Source organism: Ambystoma mexicanum, chromosome 9 (assembly GCF_040938575.1).
Source record: "Ambystoma mexicanum isolate Mex_15411 chromosome 9, UKY_AmexF1_1, whole genome shotgun sequence".
In the NCBI taxonomy this organism is placed as follows: domain Eukaryota; kingdom Metazoa; phylum Chordata; class Amphibia; order Caudata; family Ambystomatidae; genus Ambystoma; species Ambystoma mexicanum.
In genome coordinates this window covers 974,251,053-974,271,471 of record NC_090931.1, presented here as the reverse complement: position 1 = coordinate 974,271,471, position 20,419 = coordinate 974,251,053, and the positions used below count along the sequence as shown (strand labels likewise).

General features: G+C 50.0%; 1 protein-coding gene across 1 annotated transcript in view; it reads right to left on the bottom strand.

The window, feature by feature from the left end:
* The window catches only part of DCAF17 (DDB1 and CUL4 associated factor 17), a 1,369,255-nt gene that overhangs the window by 401,375 nt on the left and 947,461 nt on the right, over window positions 1-20,419 (bottom strand). The window contains exon 11 of the mRNA XM_069616196.1: window positions 6,504-6,613. Coding sequence (XP_069472297.1) covers window positions 6,504-6,613 — 110 coding nt within the window. The remainder of the gene's footprint in view (window positions 1-6,503; window positions 6,614-20,419) is intronic.

Here is a 20,419-nt window from a genome sequence, read left to right as displayed (position 1 = left end):
GTGTCAATGTATGTAACTTTCCCCATGTCACTAATAGATGTTGTAACCTCTCTCATTTCTTTCATACCTTATTAGTGATGTTCCTTCACTCCAACACAAGGTCTGCAATCTCTGCCCGAGCCGCGCGTTTTCAATCCTCTCTCCCTATTTATTGTCATGTGACTTGAGGTCGTGTGTCTGTGTAGATCATTGACACAATGTTGAAGGCTGATTAGAAGTCACAGATGCCAGCCATTAACAGTGGTCATCTTTGAATTGAGAAACTCACAGGATATGAACAAGAAACACAGGTAGGAATACAGTTTCCCACACGGGTTTATATTTATTTAATTCCCCGTTTAAATCACTAGCTAATATACATATTATTGTCATTTACAGCACATCATATTGCTACTTCACTAGATGACGTTTTCACCATTCCACAACAAGAAGGGACGCTTGAAGTTCTAAAGACAGAGAAAAATGAAAGAAAAATGAAATGGACATACTTTGAATTTATTTGTTGACTGTGAATTAATAACAGGATAAAAAAACATTGTGTCCATACTGAAAAGTTATTGCTCCTGAAGAAGAGAGGCACACTCTCGAAACGCGTAGAGCTCTGAATTAGGAAGGCTTTCCCCTTTTTTCTTGAATTTTTTCTTGAATTACTGTATATTCTTTTTGAGTGAATTGAACTCGAACATTCTTTATTATCATGTATATGGTACTAAAATACTATCATGCCTTCATAAAGACTTTTTGAAACTTTTATGTATATTGAAACAAATCATTGCATGTTTTCATATGTAATATTTGTACAAAAGAGTGGCTTAATTGATACTTTGCAATGCTAAAAATCAACAACGAGTGAACAAAAAAGTATATTTTGTTTGGATCTTGTTATCCAATACCCAGAGGTGTGCAGGTGACGGGAGTTCCCATTGTTGATGGGAACACCATTCTTTTCAAAGTTTCACTGACCTATGATACCAGGGTCTACTGTTTTTCCCCCCAGCACCCCATAAGACTATCCAACAGAGTGACAAGCCATTGGAGCTTTTAATTGCTATATGAAATTAGATTTCTCATCAAAGCACAGGGTGTGCAATTTCCTTTCCCTCTTGCAAATTTCAGGGTGAGTATGGTTGTACATCGAAGGGGTCCGAAGACCTATAGGTGTCTCAAACCGGGGCTTCTTACTCGGGGGGGATAGGATCATTAAAGCCTGATGGTGCAGAGCCTTGTGGATTGTATGAAAGAAAATGGTCTGGATTTTTAGCATAAAAGTCTGCCAAAGAAGACATCCTTGACATGACCCTATCTATGCCATCACTCGACCATTCTCTGGAACTGGGAATAACTCTCTCTGAAAGTCTAGGAGACTTATCCTGAGTAGATTTGCTGGTTTTAGAAATAGCAGCAGACTTGGGCTTGTCTGTCTGTTTATGAGGAGTGGAGTGTTTTACAGGTGTGGAAGAGTGCAGAGGCTGCTTCTTCTGCTGTTTTCCCCCCTCCCCGTGAGTGGAAGAGTGTTTTCCCTGTCCCTTTGGGCCTCCGGAGGCTTTCAACACCTGGCGTCGAGGATCGGGGGTAGAGTCCCTGTCCTTCGGACGTGGGGGTAGGGGATCGGGGGCCGCGGTGATCTTGTCTGCGGGCTCCGACTCCTGGAGAGCGGCCTGGGGGTGGAAGTCGTCTTCGTCCTCCGACGATCGAACTTCCATTAGCTTAGGGAGCAAGGCACTCTTGGCAAGAGTGGATGATTGCCTGGAGTCATGCGGCGATCTCGATCGAGAAAGCCCAGAGGACACCGATTCGGACCGTTCTCTATGTGTCTCTTTCCGAGAACTCGACGTCGTCGAGTCTTGGTTGGACTTTGTGTTTTTTGTGTGAGTGGTGTGTGAAGCGCTAGTGTCGCCGGGGGTCTTCCCCATAGCCGCCCTGTCGGACGACCTTCCGAGGTCGGGGACTTGCGCTCGGCTGTCTTTAGACGCCGTAATGCCCTCGCCGTCCGAAAGCACGGCGTCGCTGCCATTGCTGAAGGCGCCCTCCGCCGCCATGGCCGCCTGCCTGGAGTGGTGGGCCCAACGCTTCGTCGAACGGTCCTTAAGTGTCTTAGGTTTAAACCTACTACACACTCTGCAGTTCGCCTCGGGGTGGTCCCTCGGCAAGCAGAGATTGCACGTGGCGTGCCTGTCGACCCAAGGGTATTTGCGATTGCACTTGGGGCAGAATTGAAAAGGGGTACCCTCCATACGCACCTTGAGGCAGCGGGCTGGTAAGTGTAGGAAATGTATAGTATGTACCTATATACAAAGAGTGTAGAGTATGTCCAACTCCCCACTCTCTCTACTTGCAGGGCCGAGGCCAGAGGCCTTCCAAGGCCCGGGCGGAGGCCAGAGGCCTTCCGAGGCCCAAATCCGTCGTGCAGCAGCCGACGGTCGAATTCTTCTCCAAGCTGGCGTCGAGTGTCGAAGTTCGACGTTGGGGTGGGAAAGGATGTAAATTTATCGATATTTAGCAAAAGTATGGCTAAGGCCAGGGGACTCCGCAAAATGCTTCCGACCAGTATGGCGGAAAAAAACAATCTGAGGATCCTAGACGCGTGAGGGATCTTGGGTACAGCGGACGTCACACTAGGGATAGTATTACTGGCACGCCCTGTGTCGACGCCCATTTTCGAGTTTCGAAAAACAAACTGTAATACTACGCAGCTTCCACTAGATGTAGGCCTATGCACAGCATGTGATCTAAGCAGATTCCACAAGCCTCAGAAATATATATGTAGTGCAGATCCAGTCCGCAGCGGGAGATGGTGGCCTCACACCCAGTGTGATAACCGGTGGTGAGCACGCCCACACCGAAGCAGCATCCAGGTCACCAAACTCAAGGTGCTTTCGAGGACGGGTGCCTTGCTTGAGGATTCCCTGTGTAATGGTGATACGTGCACGGATGGCACACAGTAGCCCCAAGAAAGACACTGAGACCTCTTCTGATCGTCTCGGATGAGAGTGCACTCAAGTAAATGGGAATAAGATGGAAGGCTGTCAGTGTCCACACGCCATAGTGATCATCACTTAAACCTAAATGCCCCAACGCACTAAACACGTACACTCATCCGGGCTTTCCCCAACCCACCTTGTTAAGCGTTTTACATTGGGGAACATGTGTTTTTGCTTTTCCCATTCCAAGTGTCGGACTACACACCCTGATACTGCCAGAAAAACAATAAGAAAAAAGATGAGGCTCACAAATAACTAAACCCAGCCACCGACCCTACTCCCACTCCATCTAAACCCCACTCACCCAACCGCTTATCTCTCTACCCCACACTCTCTCTACCCCCAACCACACTACCCCCCACACTACTCCCAACCACTACACCCTACCCCCCACTCTCTAACCCCACCCACCCGACCCCACTCTCTCTACCCCAACCACGCCCCACTCTCTCTACCCCAACTTTCTACTGCCACGCACCCTCCCCCACACTCTCTACCCCACCCACCCTACTGCCACTCACTCTACCCCATCCAGTCACTCTACCTCCATCCACTCACTCTACCCCACCTTACCCCCACTCACTCTACCCCCACCCACCCCCCATTGCCACCCACCCTATCTCCACTCTCTCTACCCCCACCCAATCACCCTACCCCATTCTACCCTCACCCACACACCCTACCCCACTCTCTCTACCCCCACCCACTCACCCTACCCCCACTCACCCAACCCCCACTCTACCCCATCCACCCAACCCCCACTCTCTACTCACCTCACCCCCTCTACCAACCCCCACTCACTCTACCCCCACTCACCCCATCGCCATACACCCACCATACCCCCACTATATCTACCCCACCCACCCTACCCAGACTCTCTACCCCCACTCTCTCTACCCCACCCACACTCTACTACCCCCACCCACTCACCATACCCCCACTCTTACTATCCCACAGACCCATCCTAACCCCACTCTTGCTACACCCCCCACCCTACCCCCACTCTCTACCCCCACCCAACCCCTCACTCTTTCTACTACCACCCACTCTACTCCCACCCACCCTACTGCCACTCCCTCTAACCCCCACTGAGCCTACCCCCACTCACTCTACCCCCACCCACCCTACCCCTACTCACCCAACCTCCACTCACTCGACAAACACCCACCCCACTCTACCCTACCCACCCTACCCCCATTCTCTCTACCCCCACCCAACCAGCCTACCACCACTCACCCACCCTCCCCACAATCTCTAACCTCTCTCTCTACCCCGACCCACCCTACTGCCACTCACTCGACCCCCACTCACTAAACACCCACCCCCCAATCTACCCTACCCCCACTCTCTCTACCCCATCCAACCACCCTACCCCCTCTTCCCTCACCAATGCATTCAACCCCACCCACCTGACCCCCACTCACTCTACCCCCACCCACCCTATCGCTAACCACCCTACCTCCACTATCTACCCCCACTCGCTCTACCTCCTCCACCCTACCCCACTCGCTCTACCCCACCCACCCTACCCCCACTCGCTCTACCCCACCCTACCCCCACTCTCTACCCCCACCCACTCACCCTACCGACACTCACCCAACACCCACTCACTACCCCAGACCCCCACCCTACCCCCAACCACCCCCACTCTACCCCACCCACCCCTCACTCTCTACCACCACCCACCCTCCCCACTCTCTCTTCTAACACCCACTCTACCGCCACCCACCCTCTCCCCCCACTCTCTCGACCCCCACACACCCTACTGCCACTCACTGAACCCCCACTCACTTGACAAACACCGACCCACCCCCCACTCTACCCCACCCACCCTACCGCCACCCGCTCATCCTACCCCCACCACCCACCCTCCCCTCTCTAACCCCACCCACTCACCCTACCCCCCCCACTCTCTCTACCCACACCCAGCCTACTGACACTCTCTACCCCACCCAGCCTACCCCCATTTTACCCCACCCTACCCCCACTCTCTCTACACCCACCTCCCATTCACTCTACCCCCAAACTCTCTATCCCACCCACCTTACCGAGACTCTCCCTACCCCCACCCACCCTACCCACCACTCTCGTACCCCACCCAACACTCACTCTCTCTGCCCCCACCCACCCTCACTCTACCCTGACCCACCCTACCCCAATCTCTCTACCCCCACCCACCCAACCCCACTCTCTCTACCCCCACCAACTCCTTCTTCCCCTACCCTAGCCACCCTACCCCCACTCTCTCTACCCCCACCCACCCTACCCCCACTCCCTCTACCTCACCCACCATACCCCCACTCTTACCCCACCCACTTACCCCCACTCTCTCTACACCCATCCACCCTACCCCCACTCTCTCTATCCCCACCTATCAACCCTACCCCACCCAACTCTCCTTAAATAACATCTCTTTCTACCCCCACCCCACCCAGTCTACCAACTTTCTCTACCCCACCCACACCCTCCCCCTTTCTTGCTCATATTTCCTCTTGCTCATCATCAATGGCACCCACTATCAACGGCTTCCTCCTTTGCTCTATTCCCCTTCTCATCCTATTGCACACCTGCATCCTTTATCGCATCCTCCTTTGAAAATGTGCACTTGCACCCTAGTGCCTATAAATGCAAAATGCAAAGAACCACATTAAAGGTCCCAAACTATTGGCATTGCCAATGCATGGAATTTCATGATACAGCAGTGGTTCCATGTCGCGATCGTGCTCTGTCCTCACGGCAGCAGCGACGGGCAGCGGCCCCTCTCACACCATGCTAGGCTCCCCCATGCGGGCACTATCCAAGGTGTTGCGGTGGACGGCCGCGCTCACTCTCTCCCACAAGCGGAATCAAAATCGCCCTGAAAGAAGGAGGCGTGGCAAAGACAGAGAAAGGACTGCTTGAGTAATGTCTGTCACACCGGCACTTCAAAGAAGCTTGGCCCGCGGGAAAGAAAGCAATCAGTCTGCTGCTAAAATATAGTCAGACAGGATTTGAACTCATAAAAAAGCATTGGTGCATACAAATTAAAATGTAACAGCCATATCGTTAAATACAGTAATTTTGCTTTTACTTTGGTAGTGCGCACATCTCCCCTGCAACAGCAGCGGGCCGGCAGACGTGAGCGAGAGGGTAAAGGCCCAGCTGGTGCTTTGGCCATTTCATTTCCAACCGTTGGCATGTTGCCATGCCAATGCCATACACTGCTCCCGAACTCCCCTTTAGAGTGTAGTTTACAGTAGCAATGTTTTGGCAATATTTAAATGAGCCAAAACCAACCAGTGATGATCAACAGTGTATTCCAAAGGAACTGATGCATTTTTATAAGCGCAAGTAAATGGACTACCATGAGCACAGAATGCTAAAATAGTTGTTTTGTATAGACTGATTCCCATCGATAAATGTTATCTGTATTCCAAATGCAAAACATTCTAACACCAAGATCCGTTTTTAACAAAGAATTTCCGGAACAGTACCATTTTCTGATAAAAATGGGTACATTTTCGAATGATTTAAAATGCTTACTTAATTTGATTTGGTCCTACGTGTATTACTCTGCCAGAAGCGTCGGGATGAAAATAGATCCAGTCTGATTCCAATGAACTGCACTTCATGTCTTGCAAACCGTGTTTTGCCTAATGAGAAGAAGTAAACCATACTGTAAACATGTGCTGGTTCTTTTTTTTTATAAAATAGTTCTGTTTTATTACCGCACGAGTTTCAGCATTTCATTTGCTTTCCAGACAGGATAGTGGCTGGATTCACTTAACTGCATTTCATGTTACAAATGCACTGCAAAGGACACTCACGCAAAGCATTATGTTTTATTCATTTATTTGTATTAGGTTTTCATGTAGCATTGACTTAGCGCTAAGAACAACAAGACCAAGCTACTAGCAACTGCAGTAGTTGGGACAGTACTAGAAAGATAAAGTGATATGCAGGAGATCAGACATTCAGACTCATTCCGAGTTTGGGTGTAATTACCGTTACCGCCAATGGGCCTCATTACGACTCAGGCGGTAAGGGTTTTACGGCGGCGTAAACAGCGCCGACCCTTACCGCCCGAGTACGAGGTCCCTTAGCGCCATGGCGGACTTAACACCTGCTTTTAGCAGGTGTTAAAATCCATGGCGCTAAGGGACCATGGAGTTAATTACGCCACCGTAATTTACGGTGGCGTAATTAACGCCTTCCCCACTCCCATTATGCCCTATGGGGCAAAAATGGGAATGGGGAAGGGTAAATGGGGATTGGGGACTTACCGCCCCGCCAAGGTCGGAATGGGGCGGTAAGTCCGCCAACTACCATGGCGTAAACGTAGTTTACGCCACGGTGGTAAAGTCACGGCCCAGGCGGTAACTTACCGCCTGGGTCGTAATGAGGCCCAATGTGTCCTGCAGAATTACCAGCATATTACGAGCTCATGGCCGTAGGACAGTCCAGCTGGCGATAACTGCAAAATCCACTACTTAGTGGTAATTCGGCACCTATTTTTTGTAATTAGTGATACCGCCAAAAGTATTTTGAGTAATTCCCACCAAATATTGGAGGAATTAGACCATGCGGAAACGGCAGCCATCTTTAAAAAGTCGATCCATTGAAAATCACCCACTTCCTGCAGCCATCGGAGAGTGAAAGAGGGTGCAAATATACCAGGGGGAAAAGCTAAATGCAAAGTGCCTGAAATTAGGGTTCCATGTCTAAATGTGCGGGGGTCTCCCCCAATGTCACACCTTCCCCCATTACTGATACTTCTACCCCAGTCCCCTCCCAGCCCCCTTTCCACCCATTAAACCACAACTACATGTCTTTTTTTTAAAGTGATTTCGAAGTAATTACTTCTTTTATGATTGCAACTTGAATTTCTACCCCCTGCAATGAGACATCAAAGTCATTAAAAAGGTGGAACAACCTGAAAGCCAGGGTCTTCCCACTGCTAGCACAACACCACAAGGAAACAGCAGGCACAGGAGGAGGCACAGTACAGCCCACCAAGCTTATCCCAAGGGTGGCCAGTCAGCTCCATCATCCACACGGTTGGCCTGGAACACCTAGGTGCGGCCGAGGTCAGAACCGGATCTCCTGCAGACCCCGGTGAGTAAATGTATGACCAATTGCCAATAACATAACCCATCATACAATGGGAAGCTATGCATTGCAGGGTTTGGAATTGTTGAGAGCTATTTAACTCCTGCTTTTAGGCAAGGAGAGCATGGTAAGCTTGAAATTAGCACCAACTAGGAGCTATTGTTGGATCCTTACAAATCTGCATATATTAAAATGTTCCTCTCCTATGGAAGTTAGATTGGTGGTGTGTTCTATAACACTCCTGGTTCTGCAGCAGTTGCTCCTGCCTACTGGGTGATGCCCAACACCCAGGAGCTGGTTTTAGCTCATGCTCTTCGAATATTAATTTCTGACCCTGCACTGTGGCTACCATGCACAATGTTCACAACCAATCCAGTGTCCCCAGCAAATACTGCTCAAGGAAGGACAGACATACACTCTGACATGCAGTTCACAAATGAAGACGCTACATTTCTAAAAGCATGAGGTGGGAACCCAGAGACCCAAAGGCTTTCCTTAATTTCGAGAGAAATGAAGGAGAATGTGAATGGGGTATAATTCTGTGCAACCCTCTAGACCATCTCTTTTCAAACCATCAAGCCATTGCAGAAGGAGAATGTGAGCAGATGCTGATATTGTGCTGTGAGGGTGTAGGAGTAAGAGTTAGACACAAGGGTGGCATGTTGATCGGCAAAGACTTATTAATTAATAACAAAAATGGAGAGAAGTTGGAGGAAATCCTAACTAACCCTACCTCGAAGAGGGCTTTCCCAGCCTCAAGATAACTAGCTAATGAAATGGTCTGGGTCAGAATGTCCAAAGTAAAGTTCACCGTCCTGTGTCCAAATCCTAACCTATTCCTCAAAGGCTAAACTCAACATAACGTGAAAAAGGGAAATGTCTCTTTGACTGCCGACTTGCAGTCCGTCCTTGTGGTTCAAAACAAAAGTTCCAAAAACGTGTATATAAGCAAGCAAAAGTTCCACAAGAATCAATTGGTCAGGATAAGTCTTTATCTTTACTTAGCAGCCCTGGCTCCTGGACCCTGCAACAAGGAAAAATGGCCTGGGCTCCTTTTCCAAGCCTTGTCATGCAGAGGCTACGTAAAATCCTTGCAGTTTCGAAAGTCTTTGACAGTAAAAAGATAGAAGGACAAAACATGGGGAAGGGAACCCTCACAAAGAGAAAGAGAGGCTCAAGACAGTCGGAGGGAAGCCTGTGTTGAATTGTGGCAAAGTAAAAGTCAAGAGTAGAACTGAGTATTTATGAGAAAGCAGACAAAGTCTAAGGAATTAATAAACTGCCAAAAGCTTGAAGCCCAAGCATGAATTGTTGAATTGTACCAGTAAGTCAAAGTGTGTAAGACCGATCGAACTGTGCCATCCACCTAGCCTTTTTTTTTTCAAAATATATATTTTATTCAATATTAATCAGAACATGAACCAAACAGAAAAGGAGGAAAACAAATTAAACAGTAGACAACGGAATTAGCACAAGATTGTGATGACACAGTTCATTACAATGGAAGAATGGATATTAAAAGGTGAAATTCATTCATAGCGATATTCTGATAGGGAGGCAATAGAAGAGGGGGATGGTTCTGAAGTGGGCCGAGCTATAGGCATGCGGGGTTCAGTTCAATCAGCGGACACTGGGCGGCTTCAGTGTGAGGGCAGGGTAACGATCCGCATAGTCTATGAATGGGGCCCAAGTGTTCAGGAAAGGATTAAGGTTGCCCAGACGGGATGCAGTGACTCTTTCTGCAACAATAATATCCCAAACCTTAGCCCACCAGAGTGGGATAGAGGGGCCCTTGTGGTGCTTCCAGAGACGGGCGAGGGCGATCTTGGCCGCCAATAGTAAGTGGGTGCAGAGGCGAGCTGCATTTCCTGACATTGGTAGGTCCCCTTCCCCCGAATCTCCTAGCAATATGATTCCAGGGTCCCATGGGATGTTGAGGCCTGTTATTGCTCGGATATGTGTCAGAACCCCCTTCCAATAATGCGCCGCTTTTGGGCAGTCCCATAGGAGATGGAAAAGCGACCCCTCTTGCTCACACCCCCTCCAGCAGTTCGGTGAGGGTCGCATCCCCGCTTTATACAATTGGGACGGCGTAATATAGTACCTAAAGCATATTTTATATCCTCCTTCCCTATTGGTAACGCACTGGGTGCTCTTGTGAAGTTTTGTCTAAATTTTGTCCCAGGCTTCAAGGTCCAGGGGGCGCCGAAGATTGCGCTCCCAGTTCAGCATGTACCTTTCCTTTGATTCAGGGTTGTTTTTTTCTAGGAGTTTATAGAGGGTAGAGATCTTGCCTCTTGGAGGGGATGCCGTTCTCTAACAGAGCGCTGTGAGATCCAGTGCCTGATTTGAGTTTACCGGAATCGTTCCTCCTCTGTGATGTTGAACTTCGCTTTACAGTCCTCAAAGGAGAGCGGCTGGCCTTCATTTAAAAAGTTTGGGATTCTGTGGAGGTCGCCCTCTGACCAATTGGCGAAGCTTCGGCGGCAAAGGCCAGGGGAGAAGCCTGGATTGCCCCAGATTGGGGTTAGTGGACCCAACAAGCTTTTGATTCCCCACTTTCTGTTTGCAGCTTTCCAACAAGCTTTTGATTCCACACTTTCTGTTTGCAGCTTTCCAATTGTCCACTGTGTTTCAGGTTGCTGGCAGAGGAGATATTGCGGGCAGGGTGTTCCGGGACTGGATGTGGGGCAGGTCTGATAAGGGGGACGTGCACCACACTTCTTCAAGTTGCAGCCAGGTTGGGCAATCCCCTGAGCAGGTCCAAGCAAAGGCCTGCGCGAGTTGAGCTGTGCGCCGATATCTAGCGATGTCCGGGGCCCCAAGACCTCCGAGTTGTCGGCTGCGGGTCATGATTTTCCTGGCGATGCGGGGTCTTTTGCTTCCCCAGATGAATTTCATAATATCGCGCTGCAGGGCTACAAGATCCGTTTCAGGGATATGAGTTGGGAGCGCGTGGCAGTCATAAAGCACTCTGGGGAGCAGGTTCATTTTTACCGCGGCAACCCGGCCTAGCCACGAGATCTCCTGTTTGTCCCATCGTTTCAGGTCTGAGCGTAGCGTTTTAAATAATTGAGGGAAGTTGTGTTTGTAGATTAACGGGCTGGATTTGGGGATATGAACGCCCAGGTACTCCAATGAGGTGTGAGCCCACGGGATTGGCAGATCGGGACAATGAGTATTTGCCTGGCGCCTTGGGAGGTTGATTGGGAGGACGGAGGATTTATCATAGTTCACCCTGAACCCGGAACATGCGCCAAATGCTTCTAATTCTTCGAGCAGGGCTTGCATCGAGCTGGCTGGATCTGTGACTGTGAGAAGTACATCGTCGGCGTAGAGCGCCACTTTCTGTTCAGTCCCGCCCACCGTGACCCCATTAATATTGGAATTGAGGTGGATTCTCGCGGCAAATGGCTCCATCGATAAGGCAAACACCAAGGGAGACAGCGGACACCCCTGGCGGGTCCCTCTGGATATATGATAGTTATGATATGATAGTTTATTTATATAGCGCCTATACACAATGTTTTTCAAAGCGCTTCAAGGAGGGAGGGGACATAGGAAAATACAGTTACATTCAGCAAAAGTCCTTGAAACAATACAGAATGTGAAAATAACTATCATAATAGGCCTGTCGACATTTCTGATAGTGCAAGTGCATAGAACAAGTAAGGCAGGAGGTGATGGAAAGGAAGGAAAACAGAGCAAGCAGTAACATTACTAAGTCTGACGACAATTTACGCAGTGCTGGTGGTAACAAGAGGCGGGGTGGGAGGGGGGGCAAGTGGACGGAGGGGGGACGGAGAACAAGACACGCTACTGAGCAAAAAGTCAGTGACAAATAGAAAAGTAGGGGAGGGGGAGAGGGAGAACAAAAAGGGGGGGACAGACAAGCTGCTATCAAGAGTCACGGAACAGATGATAGGAGTAAGTGCTAGGAGGCGGAAGTCTAAGAGGGGGAGAAAAGGAGGGGGGAGTAGGAGGGAAGTTGAAGAGGATGGAAATGAGGAGGGGGGGTGGAGCGCAGAGCAAGAGGGGGGGCAAGCAGGGTGAGGGCACACAGATACTCACGGGGAGCAAACAGAATCTCAGGGGGGGCAAACAGACTCACGTGGGGCAGGGGGGGCACACATACTCACGGGGGCAGGGGGGGCAGAGGGGGGGCACACAGATACTCACAGGGGGCAGGGGGGGCAGACAGATACTCACGGGGGTCAGGGGGGGAACACAGATACTCAAAGGGGGCAGGGGGGCACACAGATAGTCACGGGGGGCAGGAGGGGCACATAGATACTCACGGGGGGCAGGGGGGCACACAGACTCACGAGGGGCAGGGGGGGCACACAGATACTCACGGGGGGCGGGGGGGCAGGAGGGCCACATAGATACTCACAGGGGGCAGGAGGGGGGCACACAGATACTCACGGGGGCAGGGGGGGGCAGGAGGGGCACATAGATACTCACAGGGGGCAGGAGGGGGGCACACAGATACTCACGGGGGGCAGGGGGGGCACATAGATACTCACGGGGGGCAGGAGGGCACACAGATACTCACGGGGGCAGGGGGGCACGCAGATACTAACGGGGGCAGGAGGGGCACAGTTACTCACGGGGGGCAGGGGGGACACAGATACTCAAGGGGGGCAGGAGGGGGGCACACAGATACTCACGGGGGGCAGTGGGGCACACAGATACTCACCGGGGGCAGGAGGGGCACATAGATACTCACGAGGGGCAGGGGGGCACACAGATACTCACGGGGGGAGGGGGGCACACAGATACTCACGGGGGGCAGGGGGGCACACAGATACTCACGGGGGGCAGGGGGGCAGGAGGGGCACATAGATACTCACGGGGGGCAGGAGGGGGGCACACAGATACTCACGGGAGGCAGGGGGGCATACAGATACTCACAGGGGGCAGGGGGGGCACACAGATACTCACAGGGGGCAGGGGGGCAGGAGGGGCACATAGATACTCACGGGGGGCAGGAGGGGGGCACACAGGTACTCACGGGGGGTAGACAAACACTCACATGGGGCCCCCGATCCGGCGGACCGCGGTGGACAGCGGTAGACAGGGCCTTAGGATCGGGCCTTTGGGGGAGGGCCAGCCAAGCCTGCCGGCCTCCTCATTGGCCAAGATGTAGAGGGCCATGGCCAATCCTGGGCCCCATGCACACACCAGCCCTAGCACTCCGGTGCATAGCAGGCGCACACAGCCATCTTGAAATGGCAAGTAAGCAAGAAAACGAAATAGCGCACACCCAAACGGTGACAAAGCGGAGCGTTAACAGGCTCCAAAAGTAGCACAAAGTCAAATGTTGCTGAGCATCAGGTCCATTACTACAATTGTGTACCTTCATTTCGTTTTTCTGCACAGGACGTGTGCCACTCGCCGAGGATCAGGGGATGCATGCCTGCAGCATGGAGGTGCACCCAGTGCACTGCGAGGCATCAGATGATAGGAGGGAGAAAGGAACAGCAGCCGCTCCGGTGGTCGTTGCAAGAGAAAGAGAGTAGAGATGGGGGAACACATTGAATGGGGCCAGGATCGGGCCTTTGGGGGAGGGCCGGCCAAGCCTGCCGGCCTCCTCATTGGCCAAGATGTAGAGGGCCATGGCCAATCCTGGGCCCCATGCACACACCAGCCCTAGCACTCCGGTGCATAGCAGGCGCACACAGCCATCTTGAAATGGCAAGTAAGCAAGAAAACGAAATAGCGCACACCCAAGCGGTGACAAAGCGGAGCGTTAACAGGCAGTTGGCATAGAGATGCTTGTCGATTTCCTTCCATTGACTCGGAGTTGCGTTGATGGATGTGCGTAGCATGCCATTAGTCAGGTTGTAAAGTTGCGACCAAGGCCCATGTGTGAGAGAGTGTTCCGAATGAAGTCCCAGTTCACTAGATCAAACGCCTTATGCGCGTCGAGAGAAATTACTAGGAGCGGAATTTTCATTCTGTTCGCGGACTCGATTATGTTGAGTGTGCGCCTGATGTTATCATGAGACCCTCTGCCCGGAATAAAGCCTGTTTGATCTTTGTGAATTAGCTCGGGGAGAAGCCTGGCTAATCTAGCTGCTAGAACCTTGGAGTAGATTTTTCCATCGGTGTTCATTAGGGCAATTGGTCTATATGAAGCTGCTTACTCAGGGTCTTTTCCCGGCTTCTGCAGAAGGATGGTAGTTGATTCGGCCAAGGAGTGTGTTACCTGTTTTGTAGATAGAAATGAGTTGAATAGTACTGCTAATTGCGGGGTCAGGATGTGAGCAAACGATTTGTAAAACTTAGGCGTGAGCCCGTCTGGGCCTGGGGCGGTGTTTTTAAGTGATTTGATGGCTTCTAGAATTTCCTCTGAGGATATTGGGGCTTCTAGGGAGTCTAATGGGGAAGATATCGTGGGGTGTGAAAGGATTCCAGATAGCGCTGCTGTTGGGCTCAGTCCTCCTGAGATGCGGGTGGTCCTTGCATGACCGTTTTATGATGGTCCAATAGGGTTTCAATTATGTCTGGGGTAGCAAATTTGCTTATTCCATCTGGGCCTTTAAGGCTAACTATATGGTTTCTGGTGTGGGTTTTCCGCAGTTTATAGGCCAGCAATCGGTTCGCCTTATTACTTTTGTGATAGTAAAATTGTTTCGTATATGCCAGAGCCTTCGCTGTGCGATCCGCCCAGTGCATTTCTAGGGTCCTTTTTGCCTTTTTTAGCTCCCTGTCCGCCTTTCTAGAGTATCTAGTCTTGAGATCATTTTCTAGGGAGGATAGTTTGGACCCTAGTGTTTGTGTGAGGATTTTGGAGACTCGGAATTGCTCGGAGGCTGCACTAATTAATACTCCCCTTATAACTGGTTTCATGGCCTCCCATAGCAGACCAATTGGGGTTTCGGGGTTCTGATTTTCCTTGAAATAGTTAATCAATGCTTCTTCTGCTTCGCCCCTGATCGCCTGATCTAATAGTAAGGTGTCGTTAAGTTTCCAGAACCTAGGAGGGGGGGGTCAGGGCCTCCCAAGATAGAGAGGTCTGCCGAGACGGGCGCATGGTCGGACACCATTCTTGTGTGGATTTCGATATTGCTAAAGCATGGGAATAAGGTGCTGATGGTAAGTAGTACATCAATTCGGGAGTGACCTCCATGTGCGTTAGAGAAGAAAGTGTAATCGCGAGTGTCGGGGTTGGCTACCCTCCATATGTCGACCGTGCCTGACTCTTTAAGGAGTCTCGCAAATGCAAGGGCAAGGGCTTGTGAGAACTCATGGTGGGATGGGGGAAGTGACTTGTCCTTCATGGGGTCGGGGACTAAGTTAAAGTCCCCCCCAGACTAGGAGATACCCTGTGGTGAAGGTTAGTAGCGGAGGGAGTAGCTCATCTAGGAATTTGTCCTGATTTGCGTTCAGGGCGTAGATCCCCGCAATTGTGATTGGCTGTTCTGCAATGAGGCCTCGAATAAAAAGGGACGGGTCTTTTTTGACTGTGGGGTTGGATAGAGGGAATTTGTCACTTAGTAAGATCGCCACCCCCCGTTTTTTCTCGCCACTACAGGGAAAGAAGCCCTGTTTAAAGCGCTTGAACTTGATTCAGTGTTCGTCAGCTGGCAGGAGGTGAGTCTCCTGGAGAATGACTATATCCCCATTTAAACCTGCTAGCCTGTGCTCCACCGATTTGCGCTTCCTGGGGGAGTTGAGGCCTTGGACATTCCAAGTCAGGATGCGAATCTCCCTAGCGTTGTTCGGACCCAATAGTTCTGGGTGTAAAGCATGTGTTATGTGAGTGATTTATGCGAGGGTTTTGGAGTCTTCCTAAGGGAGCATGTTGGAGTGCTATAATTACTGATGTCTACAAAAAGAACTATAACTGTTAACTGGGACTTCAGGGGGGGTAAACCGTTCTCAAGGCTCAAAACTGCCTTTGTTCCCCCCCAAAACTGTAAGAATGAGAATGAGACCATAAAACTCATTCGTGGGGTTACTGGTGGACCCCGTCGTCGGGGAATTGTATCCCGCTAGATGAACAGAGAGACCGCACAAGGCGTGGGGAGGTGAGCCCAGGGCAGTGTGGGAAACAAGGGCCCGGGGTTGAGTGTCAGAACGCGGGTCCACTGGTGGTCCCCGGGGAGCCAGGCGTTGACCTACTACACTCCGTGTGAGATGAGGGGAGGATGAGGAACTGAGAGAGGCTGTAGGCGCACGGGGTCGCCGGGCGGAGAGAGACATTGGTCTAGCGAGCCGGCTACAGGGAGATGTGTGAGGGGTTCTGATCAGTTCGGATTGCGTTGCCTTCGGGGGCCTCGCGGCTTGCACCGCCCGCTAGCACGGGACCAGCGATTGGATGAGGGCGAGCTGGGTTGGGATTGAGAGCAGGATGCATGGTCAGAGTCCTCATTTGCTGATCTTATCCCCAGAAATTGGTCTGCCTCTTTGGGGCTTAGGATTTGTTTGCGCATCCCCTCCCATTTGAAGCACAGAGATGTGGGGTGACCCCAACTGTATTGTATTTTCCTTTCTTGAAGCCATTCTGTGAGGTTACGAAGGGCTTTCCTTTTCTGGAGGGTTATGCTTGCAAGGTCTTGGAACAGAGCGATGTTTGCGCCTCTGAAAGTAATTTGTTTCGAGGACCTGGCCTCCCTCATTATTTCCTCTTTAACCTTGAAAAAGTGAATCCGGGCGAGTACATCCGGTGGAGAGGAAGAGGCTTGCCTAGGCGCTGTGCGATGGACTCCGTCGATTTCCAGCGGGGTGCTGTCGGGGAGAGTTGTAATGAATCTGAATAGATCACTAACGAAGCTCTCGAGATCTGCGTTGGTGATTGAGGTGGGGATTCCGCGGATGCGAATATTATTGTGCCTGGAGCGATTCTCACTGTCCTGCTTATTCTCGAGTGCGTCGCATCTGGCTTCTAAGGTTGCTATTCTATTCAAGCTGCACTCTAGTTCAAAGGTGTTATCACATAGGCCATTCTCCACCTCCTCGGTGCACTTCTCCACTTCCTCCACTCTTTTGTCTAGAGATGCGATCTTTTTGGTGACCTCCTCCTTGCCTTTATGGATCCCCTTGGTGAGGGCTGCTAGGAGGTCTTTTAAGTCTGTTTTGGTAGCGAAATGCTCAACCTGCGGGTGCTCCGGTGAAGGGAGGGCGCTGGGAGGAGTTGTGGTGGTGGGGCCGGTTTTGCTCGCCTTGTTTTGCCCCGGGTTGGACATCATTGCTATGATATCTGCTTGTTTCGCCGCTTTCCCACTCTTCGCCATGGTTTTGCCGTGTGGTGGGGGTGGATGAGGGCGACTGCTGTAGTATTGAATAGTAAATTATGCAAGGATGCCAGGTATAACCCAGCTAAGCAGGGTTGGTGCCAGGAAGAAATGGCGAGCTCCACCTCATAGAAGGTCAGGTCAGCCTCCACCTAGCCTTTTTAAGAAAGTCTAGACCCTGTGCTGCTGAACGTGGGGAAGGGAGTCGTTACCTAAGCCATTCTGACATTTCTTTTAAGACACTATTTTTCCATTTGTATTTCCTTAACACATTTGTCATTTTAGTGCAAGGTTAGGTTTCTTTAGTATAGGCCTTTTAATTTTGACTAGACTGACTTGGACTTGTTTGTTGTTTTTTTAGTGATTGAGACTACTCTCATTCTAGAGTTAGGGCCAGTTAGGAATTCTATCAACCCAACCAAAACAATCCAATTTCTTTTTTTAAACTCGCTTCTATTGTGTCTGTGTCTACTATTGATACTGTGGGTTCCTTACACTAGGAAGGCCCGAATTTGGTTCTTGTTCCATGGAATAGGTATTTTCCTCGATTGCTTCTACAGTTTGGGGTCGAATAATACCCCTCGCCACGATATATCCCAAGTACTTGGTTTCAAACGCCCCCCAACACTGTTTTCTTGGGGCTTATATAAAAACCTGCCGACTCCAACACATCCACTACTTTCTCAAGATGTCAGGCATGACTTTTCCAGAACTCGCTAAAGACCGCCATGTCATTCAGATAGGCGGCAGCATATTCTTTGTGCGGTCTCATCACCACATCCATTACCCTCTGGAAAGTTGTAGGTGCCCCATGGAGAAGAAACAGTAATACTTTGGTCTCCATGGCCCATGTGAGGGGTAGCAAAAGCAGTCTTCTCTTTGTCTTGCAGTCTTACAGGGATTTGACAGTATCCCTCGGTCAGATCGATGGTACTGAGGTACCTGTCGGATCCTAGTTTCTCCAGTAGTTTTTCCACTCGGGGCATAGGGTGTGCTTCATACCTTGAAATGTTGTTCAATTGCTGAAAATCCATGAAAAACCTGGTAGCACCATCTGGCTTTGGTAACAGTACACTAGGAGAACACCAGGGGCTGACTGATGATTCTATGATATCCATGCGTAGCACCTCTCCTATTTCATTCTTCACCACCTGTCTTTTTGTCTCTGGTACACAATAGGGTCTGAGCCGTACTATTTGAATGGTGTGGCATTGATGACATGTTCTGCCAGTCCTGTGTTACCCGGTATATTGGATAAAGTAGTGTCATAATTCCTTAGCATCACCATCATCTCTTCTTTCTGTTTGAGGTTTAGAGCTGTTCCTCGTTGAACATCTGCCAGGTTGGACCTCTTGGTATTCGCAAACTCTGTTCCTTGTTGCTGGGTTGACAGGTTGTAAGTAAAGCCGAGGTCCTTGGTTCTACCCATTCCTTTAGTAGATTCACTTGACACACCTTCACTGGTTCTCACCTGTCTGGCTCGCTGATTCGATAGTTGACAGTCCCACAACATCCTTCACCAAGTGCGGGCCCCTCCAGCGGGCTAATTTATTGACACTGTTAGGTAACAAAACAAGCAACTTATTGCTGGCTTTAAACGTTCTCATTCGACACTGTTATACTGCGCTTCTTGGGCATTTGGACTATCCCTAGATATTCCTGAGCCAATGTTCGAAGGCCATCATAGTGCTTCTTGAGGAACTCTACATATTCGGTGAGTGGTATTGCCTCGTTTGGCTCCCACTCTCCCTTCACCACATCAAATAGGGTTTGTGGTTGTCTCCCAAATAGCAATTCAAAAGGAGAAAATCGAGTAGAGGCCTGGAGTGTCTAGGTGTACCATCCGGATCAGTGTCATTGGTCAATCCCAATTCTTTCCATTCACACCAACTATTCTTCTTAGAATGGGCTAGATGGTTTTGTTATAGCATTCTACCAGACTGTATGTCTATGGGTGATACACTGATGATTTTATCTGGTTACTCTATAAACGCTGGTAGACCTGTGTCATGACAGTTGACAAAGTGTGTGCCCTGGTCCGTGGGTATTTAGTCAGGAAATACAACTCGTAAAAATAAAGGAATCAACTGGTCACATATTTCTCTTGCTGAGGTAGCCCTCAACAGGAAATCTTCAGAGTACCTTGTGGCATAATCCGCAATCAATAAGAGAAATGTGTACCCCCTGCTGGGTGGTTCCAATGTCCATCCATAGTCTTTGGAAAGGGACTGTCACCAATGGGATTTTCTGGAGTGGAGCTTTTGCTGGTATCATTCCACTGGTTACTTGGAATGTGGCGCATTCTCTACAATATCTATTTAAATCCCTGAATACCCCAGGCCAATAGAAGCGCTTTATCACATTTTTCTGTGTTTCTAGGGAGGCAGGGTGTCCTCCACAGTGATGGTTGTGGGTTCACTGCATCACAAGTTGCTGGTGTGACCTGGGAAGGATAACCGGTTCTATATCTGTTCCATCCTCTGCTTTGTAAAGGCGGTATAATAGCCTGTGACAAAATGTGAAGGCTGGCCCCATCTCCGTAGAGGGAGCTTCTTCTCGGTTTGCCATCTCTCTGGCCTCTCTTAATTTAGTATCTATTAGATTTTCTGCCCTTATAGACGTCTTATGCTCCTTCAACTTCCAAACTATCGGTCGGGTTACATGTATAACTCGGTTTCACAGCCATTTACATTCTCTAGTTTCTCACTTGGATTTCTGGGGGATAACCATGGGTGCTTCAATCTTTTCAGTGGAATAAGGAGCTTCTTTCCACCATTTTTCTTTGGGCGATTTTACCCCCTCCTTGAAATAGGGCATATCAGACCCTATCACCACGGGAGTGGGCAAAGAAGACAGAACAGCAGCCTTTAGGTCCATAACCTTATCCTGTACCTGTAAGTGTACCACTTTGATTGGATACCATTTGACATATTGTGATATTACAAACAGACCGGACTCAGATCAATATTCGTTATATTTCTTTTATTCACTGTGGAGATACAGAATCGATATACCCCAACCGGGTTCCTTCACCCTCTCGGGATATCTGCTGTCCTTCTGTACCAAATGGGTTGCTAAAGCATACATCTGCCTTTCTCGCTACTCCCC